Here is a 26,246-nt window from a genome sequence, read left to right as displayed (position 1 = left end):
TATGATGTTTTTAAAAGTTGCTAGGTGCGTAGAGCAAGGCAAGGGACAGAAATGATCTTGTTTTTTATCGATTAGGGATTAGGGACATGAAGGAGGCTGTAGTGGTTAGATTCCCCTGGGCTGGAAGCAGGAGAGGAGAGCCCTGCCAATTTTTAGTGCTGGCTTACAGAGACCCGGAACTGAGACAGCCAGCCCACCCAGCATTTCAGAAGTAACAGGGCTTCACAGCTCTGAAGTGAATCTGCCTCCAACTTTTAACAGAACAATGGCTGAGGAGCTGAAAACAAAAGCTTTGTGACATGATTGGTGAGACCAGGCAGGGAGATTTGTCTGGTAAGAAATTTCTCAATGAAGTGAAGGAAAAGGTGAATGGGTTTGCCTGGTGAGTACCAGAGGTATTGCTAACAGAAGGTTGCTGGAACTGTGCTCTTGTCCCGTCGCTTTCTCTGTACCCGTGTTGTTATGGTGTTGGCTCTCTAACTTGACTGTGGCTCTGAATCCCTCGGAGGTCTCCTTAAAACGCAGATTGCTAGAGTTACCCTAGCGTTCCTGGGTGACTGGGTTGGGATCTCAGGACTGCTGTGCTACTGCAAGGGAACATGCTTTGGGGGCCACTTTAAAGTTTCATAACTTAGCCTATAAAAATGCTTTCAGCTGACTCGATGCCAATGTCAACCATCTACTCAAGAGGCATCAACGGAGGATGTTTCCTCTGTCCTGTGTGTCAGTAGACGATAATGGTTTGACAATACATGTAGAGACTTGATTTGGCCTTTATAGGCAAGTTGAGAATATTTGTGTAGAATGTCATTCTGGGCCACATGATGCCTCCGCCTTTGAAGTGTCTTTAAAGTGAGAGGATGTTAGGTGAGTGAATGGTGCTTCAGTGTGATTGTATTGGCTTCTTTTATTTACACAGGTCTAGAGAGTCTGGATGAACACTTGACCTTCACCGTAACCTAAAATCTCTCTCAAAGGCTCACTTACAGAGAGGAAATGAAACACACTTGGCCTTTCATGTGTGTGTGTGTGTGTGTGTGTGTGTGTGTGTGTGTGTGTGTTCTACTCCATTCTCTGTGATATAGTTTAGAAAGATCTGCCCAGAGAAGGGTAGCCAGTGACATCACTAGTAACAGACCACTTTAATTGGGGAGGTGGGTGACATCCTCTCTCTTGGAAGCTTTGAGCATATCAGTGAGCCAGGATGCAGTGCTTTTTAAGTCGGATATCCAGGGTTCCCTTTAGGCCTTCGGTGAGGAAGGGCTCAGGCACACTAACAGAATGTTTGCCTTTCCCAGAAGAAACCCACTGCAACAAAGCTGCCAACCAGTAGCCTGCTGGGTTAAAAGAGGCTCCCTTGAGGCGTTTGTTTAACGTCTGAGCCCTCCCAAGTATACTGTCACTGTAATTAGACTGTGTGCAAACCGTAGCAGGTGTGTTTGGATGGCACAGGGGAGAGGTGGAGGAGTCTCACATCTCAGAATGAGCTGTCAGAAAACCCCAGGCCATTCATGATCAGGCTCACCCTCTTTCTATGGCAGCATTAATCATTCTCAAGGGAAGCAGAGTAGGCGTGTTGTTACCTTTGGTCCTACAAAACCCAACAGTCTCAACAAATGACACTGCTGTGTTTCCTGCTATCTTCAAAGTAGTTGAAACAAAGGTAGAGGAGGCTGAAGATTAAAAATAACCAGGTTCCTGGTTTCCTTGCCAGCATGCCGCATGTGATGGTGCTTGTTTTAATTGTTCTAAGGATTAGATGTTAGGAGCCAGTTCCAAAAGAAAGTCAGTGGTGAACTTTGACAGTGCCGTTGGCTGGTGTTCAAGCCTTGATTGGCTCAAATGTTTCATGTCGTGGCTGATTTCTTTTAACATTCTCTTCGAGCCTAAAAATGTGTGTAGCCTCAAGCTGTGTGTTTCCTTTATTTCTGCCCCTTGTATTTTAGGGGTTGCAGACCCATGGAACAAGTTGAGGAGCAGGGCCTCGCCACAACTTCAAGCTAGGCTCTTAACAGCACGGAGACCTATTGGCAATATATGCATTGAATACGCCAGGCCCCTGCAGGCTTTGGAATGAATAAGAAGTACTCACCCCGTGGACACAACTGAAGTAGTTTATGCCTCTCTGGGTTGTTGTCAGTGCAGTGAAACCTCACAGGTTGCTGGGGAGTGTGAACTGCTGTGGATACCTAAGGAAGAGGTCTGACCGCATCTGATGAAAAGTAGAAACGGGTTGCACTGGAGTCCGAAGTGCCCCTCGGGGACTTGCTCCTGGAGGATACAGTTGTGCAGATAGATGCAGTTCGGCGTTGCCTGGCCGTGGCATAGACAAAGAGGAAGCTAGAGTTTCACTGAAGTGGAGCTGTTGACTGGGATGTGATAATTAATGTATTATCTCTGGAGGACCTGTCAGTGTCAGTCTGAGCCTTGGCCTAGATCAGGGCAGGATGGACTAGGGATTGGAATGTGCTGTTTACCATTTGACCCTCCTACTCCCCGTACCCAAGAGCGGCTTGAGAAATGGTGCTTGGGAAATTGTTCGCTGGGGGAAAGTGTGCACTAATTTTGATGTTTCAGAAATGTAGTTAGTAGATAGGGTTTTAAAAAATATATCAGTTTAAGGCTATATAGAGAAACCAGCTGTAGTCCGACTTGATTGATCCATGGTTATAAACTGTGGAAACTTCTACCCAAGCTTCCCTGGAACCAGGATTTTTATATTTAGCAGGGAAGTTAAAAATCCTTGTTTTAGTGCAATGTCAGGGACCCCAGCGGCCCGTGCCTGGGCATCTCTGAGCTCCTGGATCTTTCCTGGCCTTCTGTTCTGTGTGGCAGCACAGCTTTTCGCTTGATTAGAGACCTGTGCAAGCATGGTGTATAAGGATTGAACTGAGGTGGTCAAGGTTTTGTGGCAAGTGCTTTGCCCGTTAGACTATCTTACTGGCCCTCTGCTTCACTATCCTATCTATTGTCATTCACACAACCAGGGAATGACACATTCAGTGTTTGCCAAAAGCCAGTTTACTTGGTGTTTTGACCTTAATATTCTTATCAAGTATAAAACCTACATGTGGAAAAATATACATATATGCATTTTTTTTAAGACAGGGTTTCTCTGTGTAGCCTTGGCTGTCCTGAACTTGCTTTGTAGACCAGGCTGACCTCGAGCAGAGATCTGTCTGCCTCTACCCTCCGTGAGTGCTGGATTAAAGTCGTGAGCCACCACACCTGGCATATATATATATATATATATATATATATATATTTTTTTTTTTTTTTTAAAGAAAGCAAGTGTTTCTTTGGGTTTGATGGCACATGATAGTGGAGCTAAGGTGAGGAGACGCTGCCAGCCTTGGTGAACCTGTGTATCTTGCTGGAAAACATTGATTTCCAACTTGATGAAATCCATCACTGATAGCCAGGCATGGCGGCTCATGACTGATCCCTGTACTTGGGAGGTAGAGGCAAAAAGGATGAAAAGTTTATGGCTACTCCAAATTCAAGGTTGATTACATGAAATTCCGTCTCTAAAAAGCAACCAAAAAATGAGGCTGGGCCTGGTGGCACCTTCACTTAATCCCAGCAGTCAGGAAGCAAAGCAGGCACGTCTGAATTCAGGGTCAACCCAGTGTACACAGAACGTCCAGGTCAGGAGACACATTGTATAATGAGAACCTGTTTCCAAAATAAAAAAGCAGGGGCAGTGGGATTTTGACTCAGTGGGTAAGGTGCTTACCGCCAAACCCGAGGACATGAGTTCAATACCCAGAATCCACATGGTGGAATGACACAGCCAGCTCTCATAAGGTGTCCCCAGGGCTCCACTTTAGTGCCATTGCACAAATGCACAAACACATAAAAGTTGATGTGGTGATGTTATCAAAACAGAGAGAGGATAACGTCTTTGACTAGCACTGCATTTAAAGCTTTCTTCAGCGTGTAACTTTTTTTTTCAGTAGTCTATATTTTCCAATGACCCCTGCAGTAATAAACCAACAGGAAACATTGGTGTGGAGAGACAATGTACCATTGGTGCCATTGGGTGGAGGTAGAGATCCCAGAGAGGTCGATTAGAGAAAGTCGTGATCAGAGCAAGGTTGAAAGGAAGGGAGCAGGCTTAGGGCATGGAGACAGGAAGAGGGCTGGAAGACCGCTCTAGAAGGCTATTGGGCCACTTGCCATCTTGGCTGGTACTAAAGAGTGGGCCAGCGCTATTTTTAACGTGAAGTAGCAAACATCTGCTAAAGTGGCATCCGTTCAAGCTGGCTGGTTTAGATGGCAGAGCTGCAGAGGTGGCCCCAAAGCTGACATCAGAGAACCGGGTGCGTGTTGCTTCGCCTCATGTTACATAGCCCTTTCAAATGCTTGCCGCGGGAATCTTTTCAGCAACTCACAAAACCGAGAAGTCTGTTTTAAGCAAATGTCTAAACAGCTCGTTGCATCTTTGGGTGGCTGTTTGCACTCCGTTGTCACTTGCCTGCCAGCATGTTCCCCACCTTAGAGTGGGCAACCGGGGAGTCCTGCAATGGGGAGTCAGGAGGTTGTATCCCCAGCACACCGCCTAGTTCCTGCGCATTTTCACTAGTCCATAAAGAAACCCACATGTGCGAGCAGTCAGCCCCTGCCGCCCCGCCGTCCGCGCCCTGGCAACCACGCATCTGCATCGTGTCTCCATGGATTTGTCTATTCTAAGTACTTTCTGTAAGTGAGCTCATACAGTCTGTGGTGGCCTCGTTTGTCTTCCGCTTGGCCCGTCTTCACAGTCCACCCACCTCGTCCTCATCTTAGCTCCCCGTTCCTTGCTGTTACACGCAGTGCACTAGTGAGTGGGTAGTCCACAGTGTGCTCATCTGCACAGCAGCTGATGTGCCTCTCGCTGGTTTCCACTTCCGGGAGAACGTAAGTAATCCCGCTGTGAACCCTCACGCACAAGGGATGCATGAGGTAATAAGTTTTCTCTTCTCTCGGGGCTTCATGCCCAGGAGTGGGATTTCTGGGTCCTCTGGTAATTATGGGAAACTGATAAAGTGGTTTCCTCTACAACTGTATATTAAATGCAGTGCACATGTTTTTAATATGACGATTACTAGGGAGTAGGGTTGTATCATCAACATATCTGTGTAACCACTACTCTGACTTCTTATGCTCTCAAATACAAGGGAATACCAGTGAACCCAGCAAGTATTTACCAAGTGCTTTCACATGGCTGTGTTGTAACCCTGGACATACTAGTGTGGACATAACAGGAGTGGTTGACACTTATGGCTCTCACAATCTGGGAAGGAAACAACCCTACTCAACTACATGTCTAAGTAAGACTGTACTTTGTGTACTTTGGAGGAAAGTAGTTCATTTAGTCTTGGTATAGTGATAAAGGACCACAAATGTCCCCGAGAAAGTTGTATGAAAGCTGAGGTGTGGAAGGCAGGTAGGTTAATTTGTTGGGATAGAGGAGTGCTCCAGTCACAGAACTGTGCACAAAGTAGGCAAGAAAGAGCATGATGCTTTGACCACAGAAAGCATAGGGCGGGTGCGAAGGGAATGGCAAGAAGTGAAGATGGGAAGTTAACAGTAGCCGTGTCATAAAAAGCCATTTATGGGGACTCGGAAGATGGCTCCATTGGTAACATTTCCGTCATACAAGCATAAGGACCTGAACTCAGTTTCCCACATCTATTTAAGGCAACAACAAAATGCCAGTTAGAGTCACGGCTCGATGTAATCTTAACAAGGGGGAGGCAGATACATACAGATCCTGAGTTCACTGGCCAGGCAGTCTATCCAATCTTTGAGCATCTGGTTCAGAGATAGACCCTGTCTCTAAAAGATAAGATTATGGGAAATATCTGATGCTTCCATATACATACAAGTACACACTTACACCCACATACACAAGTGCAAACTCAAGCACCCTCTGTACACATGTACATTCACACACACACACACACACACGCACCTGTCCTTTTGAGGTAAGGAAAATTAGAACATATTTCAAAATCAAGACATTTGAAAAGATTTATTTCATCGTTTTTATTCTGTGTGTATGTGTGTACATGCATTCGTGTTTATGCCTGTGCACATGGTGTTTAGACAGACAAGAAGAGGGCACTGGACCCCTGGAGCTGGAGTTGGAGACATTGTGAGCAGCGTGACGTGGGAGCTGAGAACCACACTCAGGTCCTCTGCCAGCACTCTTAGCCCTGAGCCATCTCTCCATCCCTATGGGACATTTTTATTAGTAAATGGATTTTCAAAGCCATTTGTCCACTACAGGAGAAGTTGTTATCTTTTTAAAATGAGATGGATAGTGAGGCAGATGACTGTAACAAATCTATCTAAAAGCATGCATTTTTAATATAAAGAAAAATTCTTAATATAAAGAAAAATTAAGTTGTTTACGAAGTATTATTAATCATAATTTTGAAATACTATCCCTAAACTAGTAAGAGATTATAATTGATTCTAGATAAAAGGGTAGATGTGCCAAAATTTAGTACATTTATACTATATTTGTACACACACATATATATATATATATGTACATATATACCAGTAACTGATTTTAAATGAAATTTAAAATATCATTTATGAAAAGAAAGAAATTAAATATCAGCAAAACTTATGAAAGACCAATTTCCAGAAAAATTCGAACAAATGTCTTTAAAAAAATTAATGGAAATATAAATAAATGAACAGATACAGTTTAACCATGGATTAAATTATTTGAGCTCCATTTTTTTAAGAGATTTTTTTTTTGTGTTTGTGGTATGTGTGTATGCTTTAAGAATTGATGGGCTGGAGTGATGGCTCAGTGGCGAAGTACACTGGCTGCTTTTCCAGAGGACCTAAGTTCAATTCCCTGTCCCCACATGGTAGCTCACAGCTGTCTGTAACTCCAGTTCCAGGGGACCCACCACCCTCACACAGACATACAGGCAGGCAAAATACCAATGCACATGAAATAAAATAAATAAATAAATAAAAATCTAAAAAACAAACAGTGTTGATGATTCAGGGCCTGGAGAAGTGGCTCAGTGGTTAGGAACACTGACCGCTCTTACAGAGGGCCCACGTTCAATTTCCACCATTCACATGGTGGCTCACAACCATCTGTGACTTCACTTCCAGGAGATCCAATCCCCTCTTCTGGCCTCTGTGCACTAAGCATGCACATGGCATACGAACATACATACAAGCGGGGAGCAGACCAGCTGTGAGACAGCAAGAAGCAAGAATAGAGTGGTAGACTGTTGACCCTCCCCAGGGAGGCGGCCAAGCTGCGACAGTGGGATATCCAACCTAAAGCTTCCGCATAAGCTAAAATGCTTTATTGTCTTCTCAGAGACTCTTTTCTTCGACACTTAACACTTTATAATCATTGCTCTTATTTTTTTTTGCAAAATTTTATACGTGTGTGTATGTATGTATAACAAACACTGTAATACTTGAGATTTTGCTATACAATCAGACCTGTGTATCAAAAAGCTCTACATTTACAGATTCAAACAACCCCAGGTCAAAATTATTAAAGAAATTGTGTCTGTATTGAATGAGTGCAGACATTCCTCTTGCCATCATACCCTAGTTAAGATAATATAATAATTGTCTGCATTGTATCTGCATTGCTTTGGCCGATCTCAATAATCTAGATATTTAAATTATTTAGGGAGATGTGCATGGATTATATGTAAATCCTATACCATTTTCTGTAAGGACTTTCAGCATCTACAGATTTTGATATCTTGGTGGGAGGAGTTCTTCTAAAATGACAATACCCACAGGATTGTATGTGTATTTTGTAATGAGTTGCATCAGCTTAATTAACACATCCATCCCCACACATGGTTTTCTTTGGTGAGACTCTGAAGATCTGTCCTCTCTTCAATTTTCACGTGTAGCTCGTGCTAACTGCAGTTACTGTGCTGTTCAGCTGATCTTCAGAATATTCATTCTGTCCAGCTGGACACCTTTATTTTCATGTCAGATGTCACTGTTTTTAGAAATACTAGACTGTGGTTTAAAAATGAATAAACAACAACAAGGAAAGAACAATAGTGAGGCTTAGGAAGATGGCTCAGTGGGTTTAGCAGTGGCTGTGCAAGCACAGGAAGCAGAGTTAGGATTCTAGGAACCTCCATTATAGGCAGGTAGGCATGGCAGCCCACATGCAAGCCCCAGGGCAGGGGCAGCTGGCTAGAGACACTATCTCTGGGTTTAGCAGGACACTCTGTCTCAGTATATAAGGTAGAGAGCAACTGAGGAAGACACCTAATGTCAACATCTGGCCTCCGCATAAATACACACACACACACACACACACACACATCTGTGTATACATACATACACCCACATATGTGCACACACGAGCACACACATACACATGCAAAAAAAGGGTAAATATTGGATTTGAGAAAACATTTACTTAGTAAGAAGTAGACTCTGAGGGAAACAAATTTCAATAAAGAAATCTTTAAGTATTATTGTTCAAACATCATATTGGTTAATCTAGTTAGAGTCGATGTGGACAGCACTTGGCCGCCTCTCCCGTGAACACCTGTCTATATTTCAGGTGCTGGGTTATGGGTAACAGGCAGCCTTCTCTCTCCTTTAATCTTGATTCATGGTGACAGACCATTCCGAGGAAGACACTAGGAAGCAATGCGGACACTGCTTGAGGCCAGGTTTTTACCGTGAGCTGCGTCCTTTGGACTCCGGGTACTGTGCGAGCACTGGCAAGAAGCAGGCTTCGTCATGGGATCAGTTTGGAAGTACTCCGCTTGCCTTAAAGTTTTAGAGGCTGGAAACGGTTCTAAATGTGTACGGCTCAGATCAGTGGCTCCTCCCTCTCTCTTTGAGTAGTATAAAAATAAGAAATTAAACTTACATGCAGTTACAGTTAGCATTTATATTAGCCATGCTTTAGTTTTAGCCCTCCACTTGAATTTAAAGTTAATGCACCAGGATGCCTTGCAAGGTGTTTATCCCTGTGTTTGTTTTTCTCTCAGCATCTGAATGTCTTATGTGCTGAAAGCGGGGCAAGACATTAGAAATAAAGAACTGACTAAGATATGAGCCTTAAAGAGAATTTGGAATACATTAATTATATCTAGATTAAAATAATGTATATTAGAATACTGGTTCAAAAACATCATGTGGAAGTAATGTTGGGTTTGCTCTGTAATGCTGTGGGCTTGTTTTCATGACATTTCTAAAGGGTCCCAACTCTGTCCCTTCTAACATCAACAGAAACTGAATGCCATACTTGTTTTTGACTATAAATGGCTTACTTTGTAATAATTTCACATTGTATACGTGCCGTGCTGTTTCTGACTAAATCAAACCTTGGCTTTGCCCTCCAGGATTTAATGTCTGTCTCATTTATCATTGCGCCTTGATTTTTTTTTTTTTCTTTTAAGTCCTTGGCCCTGTGTTACCTAACTCATATTATTGCCTTGTGCTGTTTTCAGTTTTGGGTGTGCCTTACTGTGCTCAGCATTAGATCACAAACCTAGAATAGATGGGGTTAGAGGTACTGAGTAACTGCGCTGTGCAATGAAGCAGTAAGCCCACTATAAAATACTCACTCCTCTCATAATTTCAGAGTAGCTTCTTTCACTTTTTCTAGTAAGTCAAATATTGAATGTTTCTGCATTATTATGGACCTAATTATATAGACCTAATAATATTTTTCTTTGTATTAAAGTCTTACTAATTAAAAATAGGTAATGTCTCTGCTTTATTATCTTTACCTATTCAAGATTAAAACTGATAGTTACTGTAACCCATGTAGACTAGTACACCCTCGGAATGATTGTTGTCATTAGGAAAAAGATGTAGGCTAGACATTTTCCTTGAACATAACTTTTTGTATTTTTTTCTCCCCTTTCCCACTGTCCAACCAACCCCTCCCCCACCCCAACATCACCACCCTGAGGTTCCCCTGTGTCTTGGAGAAGGCATATGGCCACTCCCCTGAGGCTGCCTTGAGTTAGAGACAAATCGCTGTGGGAGCTGAATAGACATTGGGAGTTTTTATTTCCTTGTATGATCCTCCTGTCACTAGTTTTTAAGGTTATATATTATTGCTGCTAACCATTTCATTTGAAACTAATCATTTAAAATAAATCATTCTATTAAACAGAAATTTGTGATTGGTAGTAAAAGATGTTCTTTAAAATATCTTCTCTCTTTGCAGTTTTGAGAAACGGTGCTTGGGAAATTGTTCACTGGGAAAAGGTATGCACTGGCTTTTATTTTATTCTGGAAGAAATGCATAGACGTGTGCTTTGGAGATCTAGTATTTGTGTATTTTATAAGCAAATGTCAACAACTGCACTAATATGGAAACTGTCTAGCAATTACTCTAAACATCTGTGAAGCCTCCACTTAGCTACATGCACTGAGCATTTCTGTACTCTTCCAGGAAGGCTTTTCTTCTGGAAAGTACTGTCTAGAACATTTTTGTTTCACAGTATCTTTTGAATACTCTTTCGTAGATTTTATTTATTTTGTGTTGTAAATTTTGTTTTAATCATCTACCGTCCAATTAAAAAAATTTTGAGTTCTGGTATTTCACATTTGCATGTGTAGTTTAAAATTCATAGAGTGAAATCATGCCATTTATATTTTACTGCTGTTTTAAGAAGAGTAGAGATACAGTCCAAATGTCATTAGGTCAGCTCTGTGCTTCAGAGAGAAGATGATCTACTAGCTAGGAACTCTCCCATGGCCCTTAGTGAGTGGAGTCATGATTTGGCATGTTATCCAGGTGTCCATTCTTGTTAGGCCTTACTTGCAAAGGTAAGCAGTGCCGACTGTCAGCTCCTCCATAGTTCCAGTACATGCGTCTACCAGTCAGCCACAGTGAAGAGCCTTGGGGGCTCATTGGATGGCTTTTTGGAGGCCAGGGCAATGGACAACGGACATGCATCTCCATAGGACATTGTCTTGGTGGGACAACAAAAATGTTGTCTGTTGCCAATTCATTTACACACCCATTAAAGTCCGTGCACTCCATCCTCCTTGGTGATATTCATTCAAGAAGGGGCAGGATCTCTTCTCCATTAAAACAAAACAAAACAAAACAAACCCAGAAAGCTAATTTGTTGACTTTAAAAAAAAATCATTGGCTAGACTAAGAACTGACATCTCCTCTTCTTGAGACAGGGAAATTCACACCTCTCTGCTGTCTGATCTTTGACATTAGAGTAGAAAGGAGGAAAATACCTGTATGTATAATGCTGCATTTCTGTGATAGTCAGCTCTGTGTCAGAAGCATAAAGTAGAAAGCCAATCAGCTAAAAACTTTCAGCTAGACACGATAAAACAGCTAAAAACATGCTTTTATGGGTTCATTTGGAACTTGTAGATTTCAGCATCTTACAGAGAAGACAGATGGGATAGAATGAGATACAGTGAATTGAATTGAATTGTCAGTATAGTTAACAGAAAGACACATTTTTTTGAAAATTAATACATCAGGTTTTTTTTTTTCTTCTTACCTATATTTCTTGCTGAGGGAATATACAAAGTCAAGAAATAACTCTTTTCTGCTCCACTGTAAAATTAACCTCCAAATTTTCCTCATGACAGCCATTATTCTGAGGTCGTGCTATTCTACATGGATTATTATATACCTATCATTTTAAAATTTTTAATACACATTCATAATAAATTACCAACTGTGGTTACACACAATGATGGCATTGTTAGTCATTCTTGAGGTCAGGGCCACACTTAATATGCATATCCCATATTGCGATATGAAAAAATAGAATTTGGGGTGTTGCCAAAAAGCCACCGAGCGGAGAAGTGCTGAAGTGCTGAAGCTAGTAATTATACCTGGATAGTAACAATCATAAAGTTGGTTTAGTGATGAATTCAAGATAAACATGCAAAACTGACAATATTTTGGTGGTGGCAGAATCATTAGGAAGCACAGGGAAAGAAGACTTCATTCTTACTGATCTGTGGGTGCTTACAAACAGAGTCTATGTGACCTGTGGAAAGAAAGCAGCTGTTGTTTAAAAGATAAAGATTCACAAAAGTGAGGAGGGTGTGTAATAGCACATGTCTGTAATCCCCAGCACTCAGGAGTCTGAGTCGGGAAGATTGCCTCAAGTTTAAGGTTTAGACTGATCTATATACTAAGACCTTGTCTTACTCCCCCCCAAAAAAGATTCAGATAAATGTATAAATAGATGTTCTTTCAAAATTTAAAAAAAGGGATTGCTTATTTCAGATTATTAATGTAACATTTTCTTTAAAAATATGTCTCCAAAGTACTCATTATTTGGTACATACTACCAAATAAAAATAGAAAAGAATGGCATGTCCTGAAATGAGACATGTTCAGTATTTGATAAGTGAGGCGAAATTGGAGATCGGCAGAATCAAGAAATAATACTTGAATATTTTGGTTACTTCTGAATCTTGACTTCTGTAAAATAAATTCCATCTGGGGCTAAAAGAGTTAAATTAAAATTCAGACCTGGGGTGAGTGGGTTGAGAGGCCTACAGAGAGAGGAGAAACCGTGGGCAGGGGCATCTCTATGACAAGCTGGGAGGCTATGGCGTTGACTGTAGCTGAGACTCCTAGTAGCAAGGGTCATGGACACGAAGAGGACACCCTCTAATTAGACAGGACTCCTAGTGGAGAGTTGGGAAAACCGAACCACCCACAAAAAACTTCGACCCAAAATTTATCCCAACTACAATATGTGCAGGATAAAGATAGAGATTGAGGGAATGTCCAACCAATGCCCAGCCCAACCTGAGACCACACCACAGGAGAGAGCCAACCCCTGATACTATTCATGATATTCTGCTATACTCACAGACAGGAGCCTAGCATAGCCTGTGCTCTCAGAGGCTCTACTCAACAGCAATCAAAACAGATGCAGACATTCACAGCCAAACATTGGACAAAGCATAGGGAGTCTTGTGGAAGAGTTGGGGGGATGGATAGAAGGACCTAGAGGTGACAGGAGCTCCATGAGAAGAATAACAGAGCCAGCAGGGCCCAGAGGGGCTTGTGGAGACGGAAGAACCAACCAAAGTCCATGCATCGACTGGAAAAAGGCCCCCTACACAGATGTAGCAGATGGGCAGCTCAGGGTTCATGGGGGTTGTCTAGTAAGAAGAGCAGGGCTGAGTCTGACCTGGGACTCTCTTGTCTGCTTTTTGATCACACCTCCCTGGCATGGCTGCTTTGCCGGGCCTCAGGAGAAGAGGAAGAGCTCAGTCCTGATGTGACTTGATGATCTGGAGTGGGTGGGAAGGGGGAGTTCACCTTTTCTAAGGACTAGGGGAGGAGGGATAGGGAAGAAAAAGGGAGGGTGGGACTGGAAGAAGAAGAAGAGGGAGGGGGCCAGAGCAGGATGTAAAGTAGATCAATTAAATAATTAATTAAAAAGAAAAATACATATTAATAGAATGAAAATTTTAATAAATATTTGGGAAAGACCAATATCTCATGAACATGATTATATAAATTTAAACCTTTACATAACAAAAGATGCCCAGATAACTGAGGAATATATTAAATATTTGCACCAAATAAGACAAAATATTCAGGTTATTATCCTCTAAGCAAAATAAATAAATAAATAAATCAAAGTCAGGTTATTATCCTTTAAGCAAAATAAATAAATAAATAAACAAATAAATAAATCAAAGTCTGTAATAACCAAGAAGAAATATCAGCTAGACTCAGTATAATGGTCAGTCTAACAATAAGAATTGCAAACTTAAATACAATTGATGCTTTATTTATGGTCAAATAAACATGAGAAACTTGTATTCCATATTTTTGCCTTATATTGAGTTAATATACTGGACTAGTAGTTTGACTGCTCATGATGAAATCCATATAGAAGATTCTGGGAATTTATAGTCCATCTCTACAAACAATCGGAGGAAAAAAATGGGAGGAAGTCTACATATGCAATTTTTTTACATTTAAAACTAGTATATGCATACAGTAGAGAAAAGACAAGTAAGTTACAGCATCCTGCACCCATATTTTATGACAAGTAGACTCTAATTTTACATACTATGCTGACATGGAAAGTTTTATATATTCATCCAATAAATATTTATTAAATGCATGTGCCAAGCAGCGGATGAGCTCGAGCGGGTAAAAAAAAAAATATAGTGGCTTTTATATCATAAAATATAATCACAGGTGAAAAAAATAGGGCTGTGCAGACTGAGCTGCCAGCCATATAAATATAATGACCTGAGCAAGTGGCAGACACAGAAGCAGGCTTCCTCGTTGGCCTGGCCATGTTGCTGGGACAGGTCTTATCCTTGGCCCACGTGATACTTTGTACAACAGAAAAATGAACTTAATAAACTCGAGCCAGTAATGTCATCCATGTGCCCATGTAATATGAGAAACCCTTGTGCAAATGGACTTTGCTTCTGGGTACTTTCTCTGCAATTCTAGGCGTGCGGATGCTTTTAACGGTCCTCGGAGGACTTAAGGATTTGCCCTTGTAGGTTTAGTGACCACAGAAGAGCAGGAAAGCTCTCAGATGTCAGCAGCCCAGCCCTCCAGATTGCCGTGAAGAGATTTCTCTGTTACAAACATGAAATTTCAAGAATCCGATTCTAAAAGAAAAGTGTTGCAATGGCAAAGCTCCCCACAAGAAGCTGTCTCTCTTGAGACAGAAGCATAAAGGCCAACTCTTCACCCTGACCCGCACAGGTCACTGCACAGGTTTTTGAGACAGGTACAAGCAGAGAATTTAGATGAACAATCTCGAAAACAACACATTTTACTGGCTTAGTTGGAACACATGGCATGCTGAGCTGTGTGCGCACCTGAAAATCATCCCGCAGAACTATGCAATGCACACGTTCCCACCACGAGATAGATTTCTCAGGATGAAAACCATAATTCTTAAAAATTCTCAAAAAAAATATGTTGTTACCTATGATTGAAAATAGTTTGATGCTTAAATAAGCCCATTATAGTTTGATAATTTTACCTCTTTTTATTAATCCTTGATTATAATTGCTCATATCAGTGGCTTGAGGGAATTTAAGGTCATGGATGGAAAGCCCTAAATATTTCCTTAATGTCCTCCAACTGGAAACATGGTCAAAGTGTTTCTTCCATCACAGCCTTTCCTTCTCTCTGACTCTCTTATTTTGGAGTGAAGAGCGCCACATTAAGAAGCCAGAACCAGAAGGAGAAAACATTGCTTTGGGTATCTTTGAGAAACTAATCTAAAACATAGGCAAGTAAGGGAGTCCCTGGTTCCCTCAAGCAATGAGAACCACTCGGGCAATGAGTAAGCTCTCGGCTCTCCAGGCTGCTAGGGTGACTACAGTGCACCAGACACAGAAGGTGTCAGATTTCCTCCAGCTCAATCATAACCCAAGCCCTTCTGTTGTCTTGCAGTGAATAAAGATGTTGGAAAGCGCTGCAGGCAGTTGGGGATTTTTATAAGGCAAACGCTTCAGTCTAAGACGCAAGGAGGCAGTGCAGCCGTGGTTTTACGAAGCATGTAGTTTAATCGAAGGAAAAAAGCATGAGCAGATGGAGGTGGTTAAAGAACGGTTAAACGGTAATTGGCGTGGCATTCCCGCTAAGTGACTTGATGGCAGAGCATTTGTCTTTCATAATCTTCTTGTCCTGGGTGCTGCTGGTTACTGCACATCATTAAGGGATAGCACATATTTACACTTGCCGTTTCTCTAGTTACTTTTTTTGGTATGTTCACGCTTTTTTGAGCTAGTGTGTGTTCTGTTCCTACCTCCTTGGTATGTTGGCACTTTTAGATAGTCCACATGGCAGGTTTCAACTGAAGAGATTTTTTTTTTAAGAGCACATCTAGTACTTTTCTACCTGAAAAGCTGGCACACAGACTACAGATTATAAGGTGCCCCTCGCCAGCCTTCCCTCGCCTGTTTCTTCCAATCAATAATCTAGAGTACAGGGCCCCCCATCTGCAGTAATTCCCTACAGTGATTGCCCCCTGAGGGCCCTGTTCCCGAGCAGCGCCAGGTTGTTGCTAAGCTGGAGACTCACTGTTTGCCAAAAGCAGTGAGAACACTGACAAGTTACTTCTGACAGTTTCTGGCCACAGCAGAACTTTATTCTGTATTCAATGGGGAGGGAGGGAGGGAGGGGAAATGCTACCATATAATAAAGAAATGTTGCTGTTTATTGTGTTTGAGTTATAACGATAGTCTCATTACAGTCCTGCAAAAATCAGGCTGTGAGATAGGTAGATAGGGGCCATGTGTGGCGGTGCACACCTTTAAGCCCAGCACGCAGGGGGACAGAGGCAGGCGGATCTCTGTGAGTTCAAGGTCAAACAAACAAAACAAAACAAAAACAAAAAGAAAAAGAGAGAAAGAGAGGTATGTGTTTGAGTCTCAGCTTTTCCACTATCCGGAACGTGTGACTCAGAAACTTAGAATCTTAGATGTTTTCTTCCTCTACACTTCCTTAAGGAAGTAGATTCCTCCTTCCTATTTTTACGTCAAAGAGAGAGAGAGCATTTAAGAAGTTGAGATGTCAATCAAGTATGTAGAATTGATCAATAAGTTTTATTCAGATAAAAACAAATATACATTCACCCCTAAATAATTTAAAGCTATTTTGTGAAGATTAAAACTTTTTTTTTTATTCTGTGCATTAATGCAATGGGTAGTTTTTTGTTTGTTTGTTTTTTGTTTTGTTATATTTCCATGCAGATAATTAACCAATTCCCAGTTTTCTTTCAGGTAAATGTTGGAGATATAGTTATAATAAAAGGCAAAGAGTATATACCTGCTGACACTGTCCTTCTCTCGTCAAGGTAGAGACACCTACTGATGCTCAAACAGGGTAGAGGACGGTTTCTCCACCCTGCATTGACCTTGTGATTCCTCCAAGGAAATAAAGAATAAACGAAGAATTTCAAACCTCTCATGATTTTTTTAATTAAGCATTAAAAAAAAAAAAACTGATTGGCTTCATGTTTGCCATATAAAAAACAATTATCAGGTACTACATGACCAAAACTTGAGAGTCTCCTCTTTCTCTGGCTACATCCAGATCCGTGTGGTGTGTGTGGACCACGAACTCTGCTTATGACTCCCTGTCATTTATATTACGCAATCTATGGATTTCTGTTGCTTTCTCTCTTTTTAGTCCTTGTTCATGATAAATTTCTTTCTGGTACAATCATCTCTGTTGCTAACTTTCCTATTCCTTATGGTGAAATGGTACATGAAAATGGATGAGTGATTTTTTTTGTCATTGTACCTGTCCAAATGATACAGTTTTCCAGCCAAAATTGAATACTTTGTTCTTTCTTTTGAGTCTTTTCTGTTACTGAATATAGATAATTTTTGTTGTATTCACATTTTAAGATATAGTTGTGAATCAGTGTTCCGAACATATGGATTTAGGATTAAAAATTATCACACTAGTCCTTGTATAAATTTAGGATTTAAAAACCTTAAAACTAGTCCTAAAATAAATTGAGAAGTGTTTTAATATTCTTGAGGTTGTTTATCATCATTTCCTTGGACAGTTTGATTTATAAAATCCACATAAAAATATGGACAGTGTCCTTTTTTTCAAAATCTATTTAATCAGGTCATGATTTAAAATGATTGGATTTTTCACAAACTAGTGAAGCATAATCAGGAAAACAGTTGTTCCTTGGCTATTGATAGAAGCATGTATCCGGGCATTTGAAATAATTCAGGACGTTTTTATTTCCCTACCTGACATCTTTGTGCAGTGCCAATGACTGCTTTTTAAGTCTGACTTTCTGTTCTTCGCTACCTTAGTTTCTAACTTTGTCAGGGAGAGTTCCTAAAATGGAACTATTAGCTTATTGGCTTTCCTTGGGTATGTGAGGGCAAGCTCAAGGGTGGGCTTGAGGTAGCTTAAAATTAAAGGTAATATCACTGAAGAGTTCCATTGTTCACCGACTTTCCATTTGAAGTGAGCAAACCGAAATGTTAGCAGGTAGCTGCTAATACATATATGCGGCAAAAACATAAAATAGAAAAACTAAGGCCTTGATTCAAGTCCAGGCAGATTTCCCGGTTTGACTTGTTCATAGCCTCCACCCCTCCACCCCACCCCCAAAGATTTTTTTTCTGTATATAAGGGCTTGCCTTCCTATATTCTCTAAAACACAGTATGTTACTTATCCTTTATTAATTATTAAATAACTCCAAATGGTGCAGTCATGCCCTCAAGCTGCATAAGACAGGCATCTGTGCATCTTTGCACAGTTAATACACTAGGGGTCCAGGCAACTTTGAAAGCATTTGGGGGTCTGAGCAAAGTACTTTTGTAATATGTGAGAGAGGGAGATGTTTTTCAAATATCTAACAAATAACTTCAAAATTACTTCTTTCCTTATTTGATAGCAGTAAACAAAGCTGATAGTAATCCGAGGAGTTTTAAAAGAGGAAACCTGCACAACAAACTAACTCCCTATAAAAAATGTTTTTATTTAATTTGATAAGAGATGTTTATATGTAAGCTTTAAAATATTAAGTTTTCACATTAGAAATTGAAAATTGTGGGCTTAAAAATCAAACAACCAACCTTTGAATATTAAATATTTTCATTTCCCTTCAGGCCTGATCAAAATAAGTTTTGAAAAAAATTGGCATTAGACATTTTTATTAACATGAATTCTTTTCTATAATAATTTCAAACCTTCTGTCTCTTTTGTCCATTTGTTTGGTTTTTATTTTCTCTGTTATTTGTCTCCCCCCCCCATTTTAATTATTTTAAACCGGGACATGTAGGTGGCGGTGGGGGAAATAGTGAAAGTGACCAATGGGGAACACCTCCCAGCTGACCTCATCAGTGTGTCCACCAGGTCAGAAACACAGAGTTGTACAGGATGTGTGTATGTGGGTCCTCACCTTAAACCAAAGAACAATTGCACCCAAATGCGGTTGAGCTGGCTCCCTGCCTTTAAAGCGCAAACGCACGTACGCCTAGACGACGCGCTTCGGAGGTGTTTTAGTACACTTACGAATGAAGTGCTGGCTGCTGCTGCTGCCTGTCCCTCAGCTGCGCAGATTGAAGTCCCGAGAGATTTTAATTTCCCGTGCTTTAGTCACGTACTTTCTAACAAACGTGCCTCAACTTCAAGGCTTTAGTCATTAAACCTCCAGGGTAATAAGTGTTAACGGCTCTCCGTGAACCGGTCACGGAGAACTCATCACGCCCTAAGCAGGTTTTCTTATTCTCCTAATTTGTGTCTTTCTACGAGTTCTGTGGAATTTCCGCAGCAACTGCGACTAAAATTTGGGCTTGTAGAGGGTTTATAGAGGACCCCTGCACAAGGCTGGATGTTGCACATTTTTGTCCTGCATGCCTCGGGATCAGGCTTGATCCCATCTGTAACCTGTGAGCAAGCGCGCCTGGCTGCGGTCCGTGTCCGCTGTCTCCCGGTGTCTGTCCCGTGGTGTGTGTCTTGTTTCGTTTTTCCACTTACTAACCAGAAGCTTGCTTTGCCTCTGACTGTAGTTTGTCTTGGATGTTATCATGACTTGCTGAAGCATTGACGAACTAGCATGAGCCCTGCCTCTGCCGCCTCTTTGCAGCCCTTTTAGAGCTACTGTCCTCCCAGCCGTCTAAGGTCATGATTAGGACTGATCCAAATTGGGATGTATTTGATTGGCTTCACGGCAGGTAGAAGTCAGCCGTTTTAAACTTCCTGATTTCCTAGTTATTTGAACCTCGGCACAAGTCGTTCTATGCGGAGGGCAGTATTAGAATTAGAACGCTGCTCTGGTTTTGATATGAGGCTGGCGTTGCATAAGTATATTTATTAGTAAAATTAACTGCCAGTCTCAGTTAGAATTTTGGTTGTCACCTATTTTTCTCTGATAGCGGGGAAATATGTTTTACAGTTTTAATCACTTACGTTTCAAATAAATGAGGAAATTATAAAAGTGGACAAGTTGCCAAACTGAGAATAACTGTTGCGACCATGAGTGAAATAGTTTTGGGAATAATTGAAAATGAAAATATAAATATGGATTTTTTTTTCCCTCTGCTTGGGAAATAGCAGCCTATATTTTAAGAAAGCTGATAGGGAAATTTTGGAGAAAGTGCAAAGTTACTTTAAAATGAAGCTATAAAATTTTCTTGATGTCTCGTTTTTAAGTAACTTGTTACTATCAGGGTGACAAAATTAAAGAAATGCCTGTTTCTGGCACTTAGCACAGTCTGTTCTGCACATGTACAAATTGGAGGTTGATTAAAAAATTCCAGTGTCTGCAACTTGTAAGTTTCTTTTGTATTCATAGTTTTTTATCAGATAACAAACTAAGCTGCATTTTCTATAGCCAAATGATAATGAGACTGGTTTGACTTAAGAATACTTTTTGGGTTATCTTCAGAATGCTCTTTTATAGAGGTGAGGATTCAGTTTACAGTCAGGCCACGCTTACATGTCTAGACCAGCCAAGCGCATACGGCGAGGCGGCTGCAGTAAAACCGGAGAACGCAGTCCCCAGGCCACCACACACTGAATTCACTTCAAACCTTCAGAGTGGCCGCTTCGGGACGTGGAGCTGTGTGGCCAGGTGGGCCGACTTTTGCTTTAGGAACGTCTCAGGGAGGCTGGGTTGACGGACCAGTCTGTAAAGTGCTTGTTGTACACATGAGGGCCTGGGTGCAGTCCCTGAAACCTTAACACACATGCACCTGGCCACACATGAACACACACACACACACACACACACACACACACTCCTACTTCTCAATCACGTTTTTTTTTAATAGACCATAAAAGATAAACCATAATGTCCACTTTCATTGTAAACCATATCCTTTAAAAGTATCCTTAAGCCAGGCCTGGTGATATACACCTTCAATCCCAGTACTTAGGAGGCAGAGGCAGGCATGGATCTTGGAGTTCGAGGCCAGCCTGGTCTATAGAGCAAAATCCAGGACAGCCAGGGCTACACACAGAAATCCTGTCCAAAATAAATAAATAAATGAATAGCCTTAAGGCTTTAATATTATGTGTTCTGTGCAATCTTGTCATCACAACACAAAGGCTTTGATAATAAGCACAAGCTTGTAGAAGGAACAGTCTGGAAGTTTTTAATCAACCATTTTACGTAACCAATTTATATGTGGGCCGTGAGCATGCAACCTGACTGGACATTTTTGAGCTGGAAATAGATCTGGACGCACACCTGCTTTAAACCTCAGAAACGGTCTGTGCTGCGTCCACACGGATAAGCAGTTTAAGACAGGGTGGCTCCTCGCTCTGTCCTCTAGAACACCGTTACTGAACATTGTCAGCACATGGCTTCTTGGGTTTTCCTGGATGGAAGGCTGGTCCGTGAGTGTTGTGCATGTGTCTGCCTCAAACCGTCTTGCTGTCAGAGTGAAATCATATGGAAGCTAGGTGACTGATTAGAGCTTTGTGTAAAACTAACGGCTTCGGAGAGTCTGAGCGCTTAATGAGTTGCAGTTAGCATCTTCCGTTCCTTTTCCAACTAAATCCTTGTGTTTTCCCATGGTGAACAACAGTGAGCCCCAGGCGATGTGCTACATCGAGACATCCAACTTAGACGGCGAAACGAACCTGAAAATTCGACAAGTGAGTTCTCCTGTCAGCTCACGTTTTATGATACGTGTTTAACAGCCCCTAGCTGTGTGGAAGTGATTCTTTCCGAATACAACTTTGAGTCATTGTGAAAAATATTTCATGAATTATTGTGGGAGTCAGATTTACGTTCCTGGTTAAATATGATCCATCATGAACGATTACTTATAATATTTTAATTACTTTGTGTAACAGCCAATGCTTTTATGATTATAGTAGTAGTTCTTAATGCTTGTGGGGTGGTGGGGTAGAGAGGGAGAAGAGAGAATATGCACAAACTCTGCCCTTGTTGGCTTGGATTCAGTATAGAGACCAGGCTGGCCTCAAGCTCACAGAGATCTACCTGCCTCTGTGAGTGCTGATTAAAGGTGTTTGCCATCGTACCAGGTTTCTAAGTTCTTTGATATGTTAGCTTATTTTTCTTGGCCCCCCGTTAGCATTGGGTTTGCCATACTGAAAAGCCAAATTTTCATTGATCTTCAGAAATACATTTATCTTGGGGATATAAATTACTTTACACTTCTGTGTTTGCTTTTTATACTATGTTCAGCAGAAAACAACTGTAAGCTTTGGCTTTTAAAAGTTTAAAAAGGGAGTTTTTTGGTTTTTTTGTGTGTTTTTCTTTTCGTTTTTTTGTTTGTTTGTTTGTTTTTGTTGTTGTTGTTGTTTTGTTTTTTTAATACTTTGGCTTCTTGGTGAATGGCCGCAGTGCCAGTGGGATGTTTAGGTTGTGGTAGAACTGGATCATCATGAGGGAACTGAACTCAGCTATCTAAGAAGGTGGGTGTCTTGGGTGCCACACTCAGCTGACAGAAGCACTACTTGGAAGTTCTCCCTCTCAAGAAAGGAGGGAATAAGGGATGAAGAAAAGGAGGAAGAGGAGACAAAACTGTTCTCTTTGGATGCAGATGTCTCATCTCTTTCTTTAGACTTGGGAGACGGAGACTAGCAAATATTGACTTTATTTTTAAAAATAAGTGGTGCAATGGGCACTTCAGAACTTTCATAAAAGTTATATTATTCGTACTAAAAGTCTGTGCCCACATTCCATTGGTAAGGAGGTACCCCCTAAATTATAGTTTGATAGTTTTGTGAAAAGGAGGAGAACTAACTTGAAAAATAGTGAGGTTCCTTATCTGTAAGACCTTGGAAAGTGCCCCACCCTCACAATACTAACATAAAATGCTGTCTGTTTATTTGGGAATATTCCAACAGGGCTTACCAGCAACATCGGATATCAAAGACATTGACAGTCTCATGAGGATTTCTGGCCGAATTGAGTGTGAAAGCCCAAATCGACATCTCTACGACTTTGTTGGGAACATAAGGCTGGATGGACATGGGTATGTAAGCACCTTGTCAGTCTGTCCTGCTGAGTGTCCCTTGCATCTGCCTGCATGTGATTTTCTCCTGCTCTAGGTGTGAACACTCCCTCACAACGTTTGTTTTAAGCACGTCTGTATTTCAGTTCATATCCTGTGCGAGGCTGCTGTGTAACGATACTGACTCTGTTTATGTAATGGAATCAAAGATCTTTAAATGTTCCTGCCAGTCTGGCAGTTAGATGTTTTCAGTGATTTTCCCCGGACTCTCAAATATTCTTTTGTGGGTAAATAGCCCATGGCTGGTTCTTTGGCTGACATGCTTGCCATGAAGTTTCCTGTTTAAAGCCCATGGCCACAGTCCGTTCCTATAATCTCTAGATGCCACAAGGAGTTCAGACTGTCCTTCAACAGCTGGATAGTTTTTTGTTTGTTTGTTTTGTTTTGTTTTACCTCCTCTGTATAATCCTGTATGCTTTTTACTAGGCCATGCTGCCATCTGTAGTCACTGTTTTCTTGTTTGTTTGTTTGCACCTGATTCTCATCCCCCCTGTCACTTCCTTAGCTTCTCTTATTCATTTAGCCAGAAGTTAGCACGCACCTCACAGCCTAGCCCTTTGGTTCCCAACCTTCCTAATACTGTGACCCTACAATACAGTTCCTCATGTTGTCGCCACCCCCAACCTTGAAATTATTTCTGTTGCTACTTCACAGATGTAATTTTGCTACTGTTATGAAGCATAAGGTGAAAATCTGTGTTTTCCAATGGTCGTAGGTGACCCCAAAAGGTCACAACCCACAGGCTGAGAACTACTGGTTAGACCATTTACAAATATTACATAGGCCACAGTGAACAGTCAGATAAATATTCCTGCCTCTATGTCTCCATTCATTCACTTTAAGAAAGCACCTTAAATTCTAATAATCCTTGAGTAACAGAAATCCACTGCTCCCAAGTCTGGAAGATCAAGGCACCAAATTTTGTGTCTGGTACGGGAGTGTTGGACCCTGTATCCTGTCATGATGGAGGCCCTTAGGCAACCTTTGTAATGATTGAGTCCCTGTCACAAGAGCAGAATTTGTGTGTGTGTGTGTGTGTGTGTGTGTGTGTGTGTGTGCTGCACATGGGTGTTAAAAGCATGCATGTAGAGACAACAGATCAACCTCAGGTGTTGTTCCTTGGAAGGCAACCATCTAGTCTTCCGATACAGGGTCTTGCACTGGTGTGAGCTCAGTGATTGGTTGGCTGGCATACCAATAGCTGGCTTTTTAAAAATTTTTTAATATGAGTTATGAGAATCAAACTATATGATTGTCCAGCAAACTGAATGATTGTACAGGAAGCAATTTACACTGAGCCATGTCTCCAGCCCTATGAGTGCAGAAATTTCAAGACTTGTATCACCCCTTTCCCAAGAAACCAGTATCCTAATGCCACAGTATTGAAGACTGGATTTCAATATCTAACTATTGGAAGATTACGAACACATACCATCCGATTTTGTGAACTTACTTTCCTGTGGTAAAGCAGGTGGAGGGCAAACAGAAAGAAAGGAATAAATAAGAAAATTTCATCTCTTATTATTTTGTAAAAAGCAGTAAAGCCTTTGGGAAAGAGAGCACAGGCCAAGAAAGGAGGTAGGCTTAGGAGGGAATCTCTTAGGATGACTGAAGTCAGCCTCCTTTAAAAGATGACATTTGAACAGTGATGATCCGGATACTAGGAACTTAATCACTGGAATATCTGGAAGCAGAGGATTCTGGACAGAACAGTGCAAATCACTGTGGGTTGGAGGAGCAGAAGTTGAGGTGAAAGGCAAAAGAAAATGATGGGCCAGGTCACATAGGACTTTGTCGGCCATTATAGGGTGTTTTGAGGAAACGTGGGATCCATGCATGGGTTATGAATGGGAAACATCACTCCTTTGGTTGTGGACTTAATACATTTACAGTGTCCAATAGGTATTTGAATATATGTCTGAACTTTGAAAGTAGTCTGTACAGATATTTAAACTCATGGGGCTGTAAAAAAAATCATTGAAATTGAAAGAGTGTCACAGAAAAATTGAAAGACCCAACAACTGTCTAGCATTGGAAAGCTGAGAAAAGAGCAGGGACTAGAAATCAAATTCATGGGCTAAAAACCAAGAAAGAGTAATGAAACTGCCAAGAGGAGAGGGAGGAACAAAGTTAGGTCAGCTGGCACTCATGGCCAAGCGCAGTGTGGCTGAACATTAATATTTGGGTTTATGGAGTGGAAATGTGGCCGTTGATTAGAACAGGTGGAGCCTGATGAGGGTGAGCCTGGCCTCATGGAGGAGAATTAAGTGTAGGCTTTTTTACCGAGGAGTTTTATGGCACCGCAAGGCAAAGAAATGGGACAGGACCAGGGTGTTTTCTGCCCCACTTCTGTTTCCTGTTCCTTCTTCCCTTACCTCCTCTACACAACAGAGCCTGTCTACCAGATAGATGTAGTGGCCAGGTAACCATCAGCTATATGCGCTGGTTCAGCCAGCCCTATGGAATGCTGTCAGTGCTCTCACTATTAGAATGATACAAATTTAAATGAGGAACTAAGACAATGGCATGTGAAATACACCCTCAACTGACACCCTTATCTAATGCACCAAAAACTTTCCTATGATCTTTGAGATAATTGTTAATTCTAAAATTTTCAGGGTAATCTTCCCTTGAACATATGGTTGTAGACTAATGATAGATTTGGCCATTTGTACAAGTATCATTTCTTAAGGCTGACATTTTAACTGGCCAGCTTCCATTCCTTACCAACTTCTCATTAAATCGATGCCAGGCAAATCCATGCCACAAAGAAAATGTTATATGATGGTGCCAAGATTCAAGAAAGATTTTAAGTTTTATAATATGCTTAATTTTATCAGAAAGGTTGAAATGAATGAGTGAGACAGGTGCTCTAAGCGGAGCGGGTAGAGTGGGAGACGTGCAGTAGATTCATGCCAGACGTGATACTGAGCTCAGTCAATTAGATGAGGAGCCATGGCTTCACCTGAGCCCTAGAGAATAATCCAGGAACCTCTTAAGAACTTGGTGGAGCCTGCTTTGCCTTCAGCACCCTCCTCCCCCAATCCTGAAGTGCATTCCAGATGTTGACATGCATAAAGAGAGTTTGGTGGTTTCAATATGGTTTTGTCCTCTAGGGGGCTTGTGTACTGGAAACTCGGCCCCAATGTAATGACTACAGACTAATCCAAAAGCAAACCTTTTTTCATATAAAATAACCAGTCTTCATGCTTTTTATAAGCTTTCACAAAACAGACTAAGCTTCATTCCCCCAATGGGCCCT

The 26,246-nt window shown here is 41.3% G+C and overlaps 1 protein-coding gene across 4 annotated transcripts in view; it reads left to right on the top strand.

Annotated features, from left to right (window-relative positions):
- Positions 1–26,246, top strand: part of Atp8a1 (ATPase phospholipid transporting 8A1) — a 215,914-nt gene that overhangs the window by 43,645 nt on the left and 146,023 nt on the right. For 2 of the 4 annotated variants that reach the window (XM_021654950.2, XM_060380711.1), the window contains exons 6-9: positions 10,196–10,236; positions 18,775–18,848; positions 21,527–21,596; positions 22,818–22,945. In XM_021654950.2, the coding sequence (XP_021510625.1) occupies positions 10,196–10,236; positions 18,775–18,848; positions 21,527–21,596; positions 22,818–22,945 (313 nt within the window). Of the gene's footprint in view, positions 1–10,195; positions 10,237–16,740; positions 16,815–18,774; positions 18,849–21,526; positions 21,597–22,817; positions 22,946–26,246 lie in introns of all 4 variants that reach the window. The other 2 variants (XM_021654952.2, XM_021654951.2) reach the window with 1 other exon arrangement.

This window comes from Meriones unguiculatus, chromosome 3 (assembly GCF_030254825.1).
Source record: "Meriones unguiculatus strain TT.TT164.6M chromosome 3, Bangor_MerUng_6.1, whole genome shotgun sequence".
Taxonomy (NCBI): Eukaryota; Metazoa; Chordata; class Mammalia; order Rodentia; family Muridae; genus Meriones; species Meriones unguiculatus.
The sequence above is the reverse complement of the archived record's forward strand: the minus strand, read 5'-3'. Positions and strand labels throughout refer to the sequence as shown.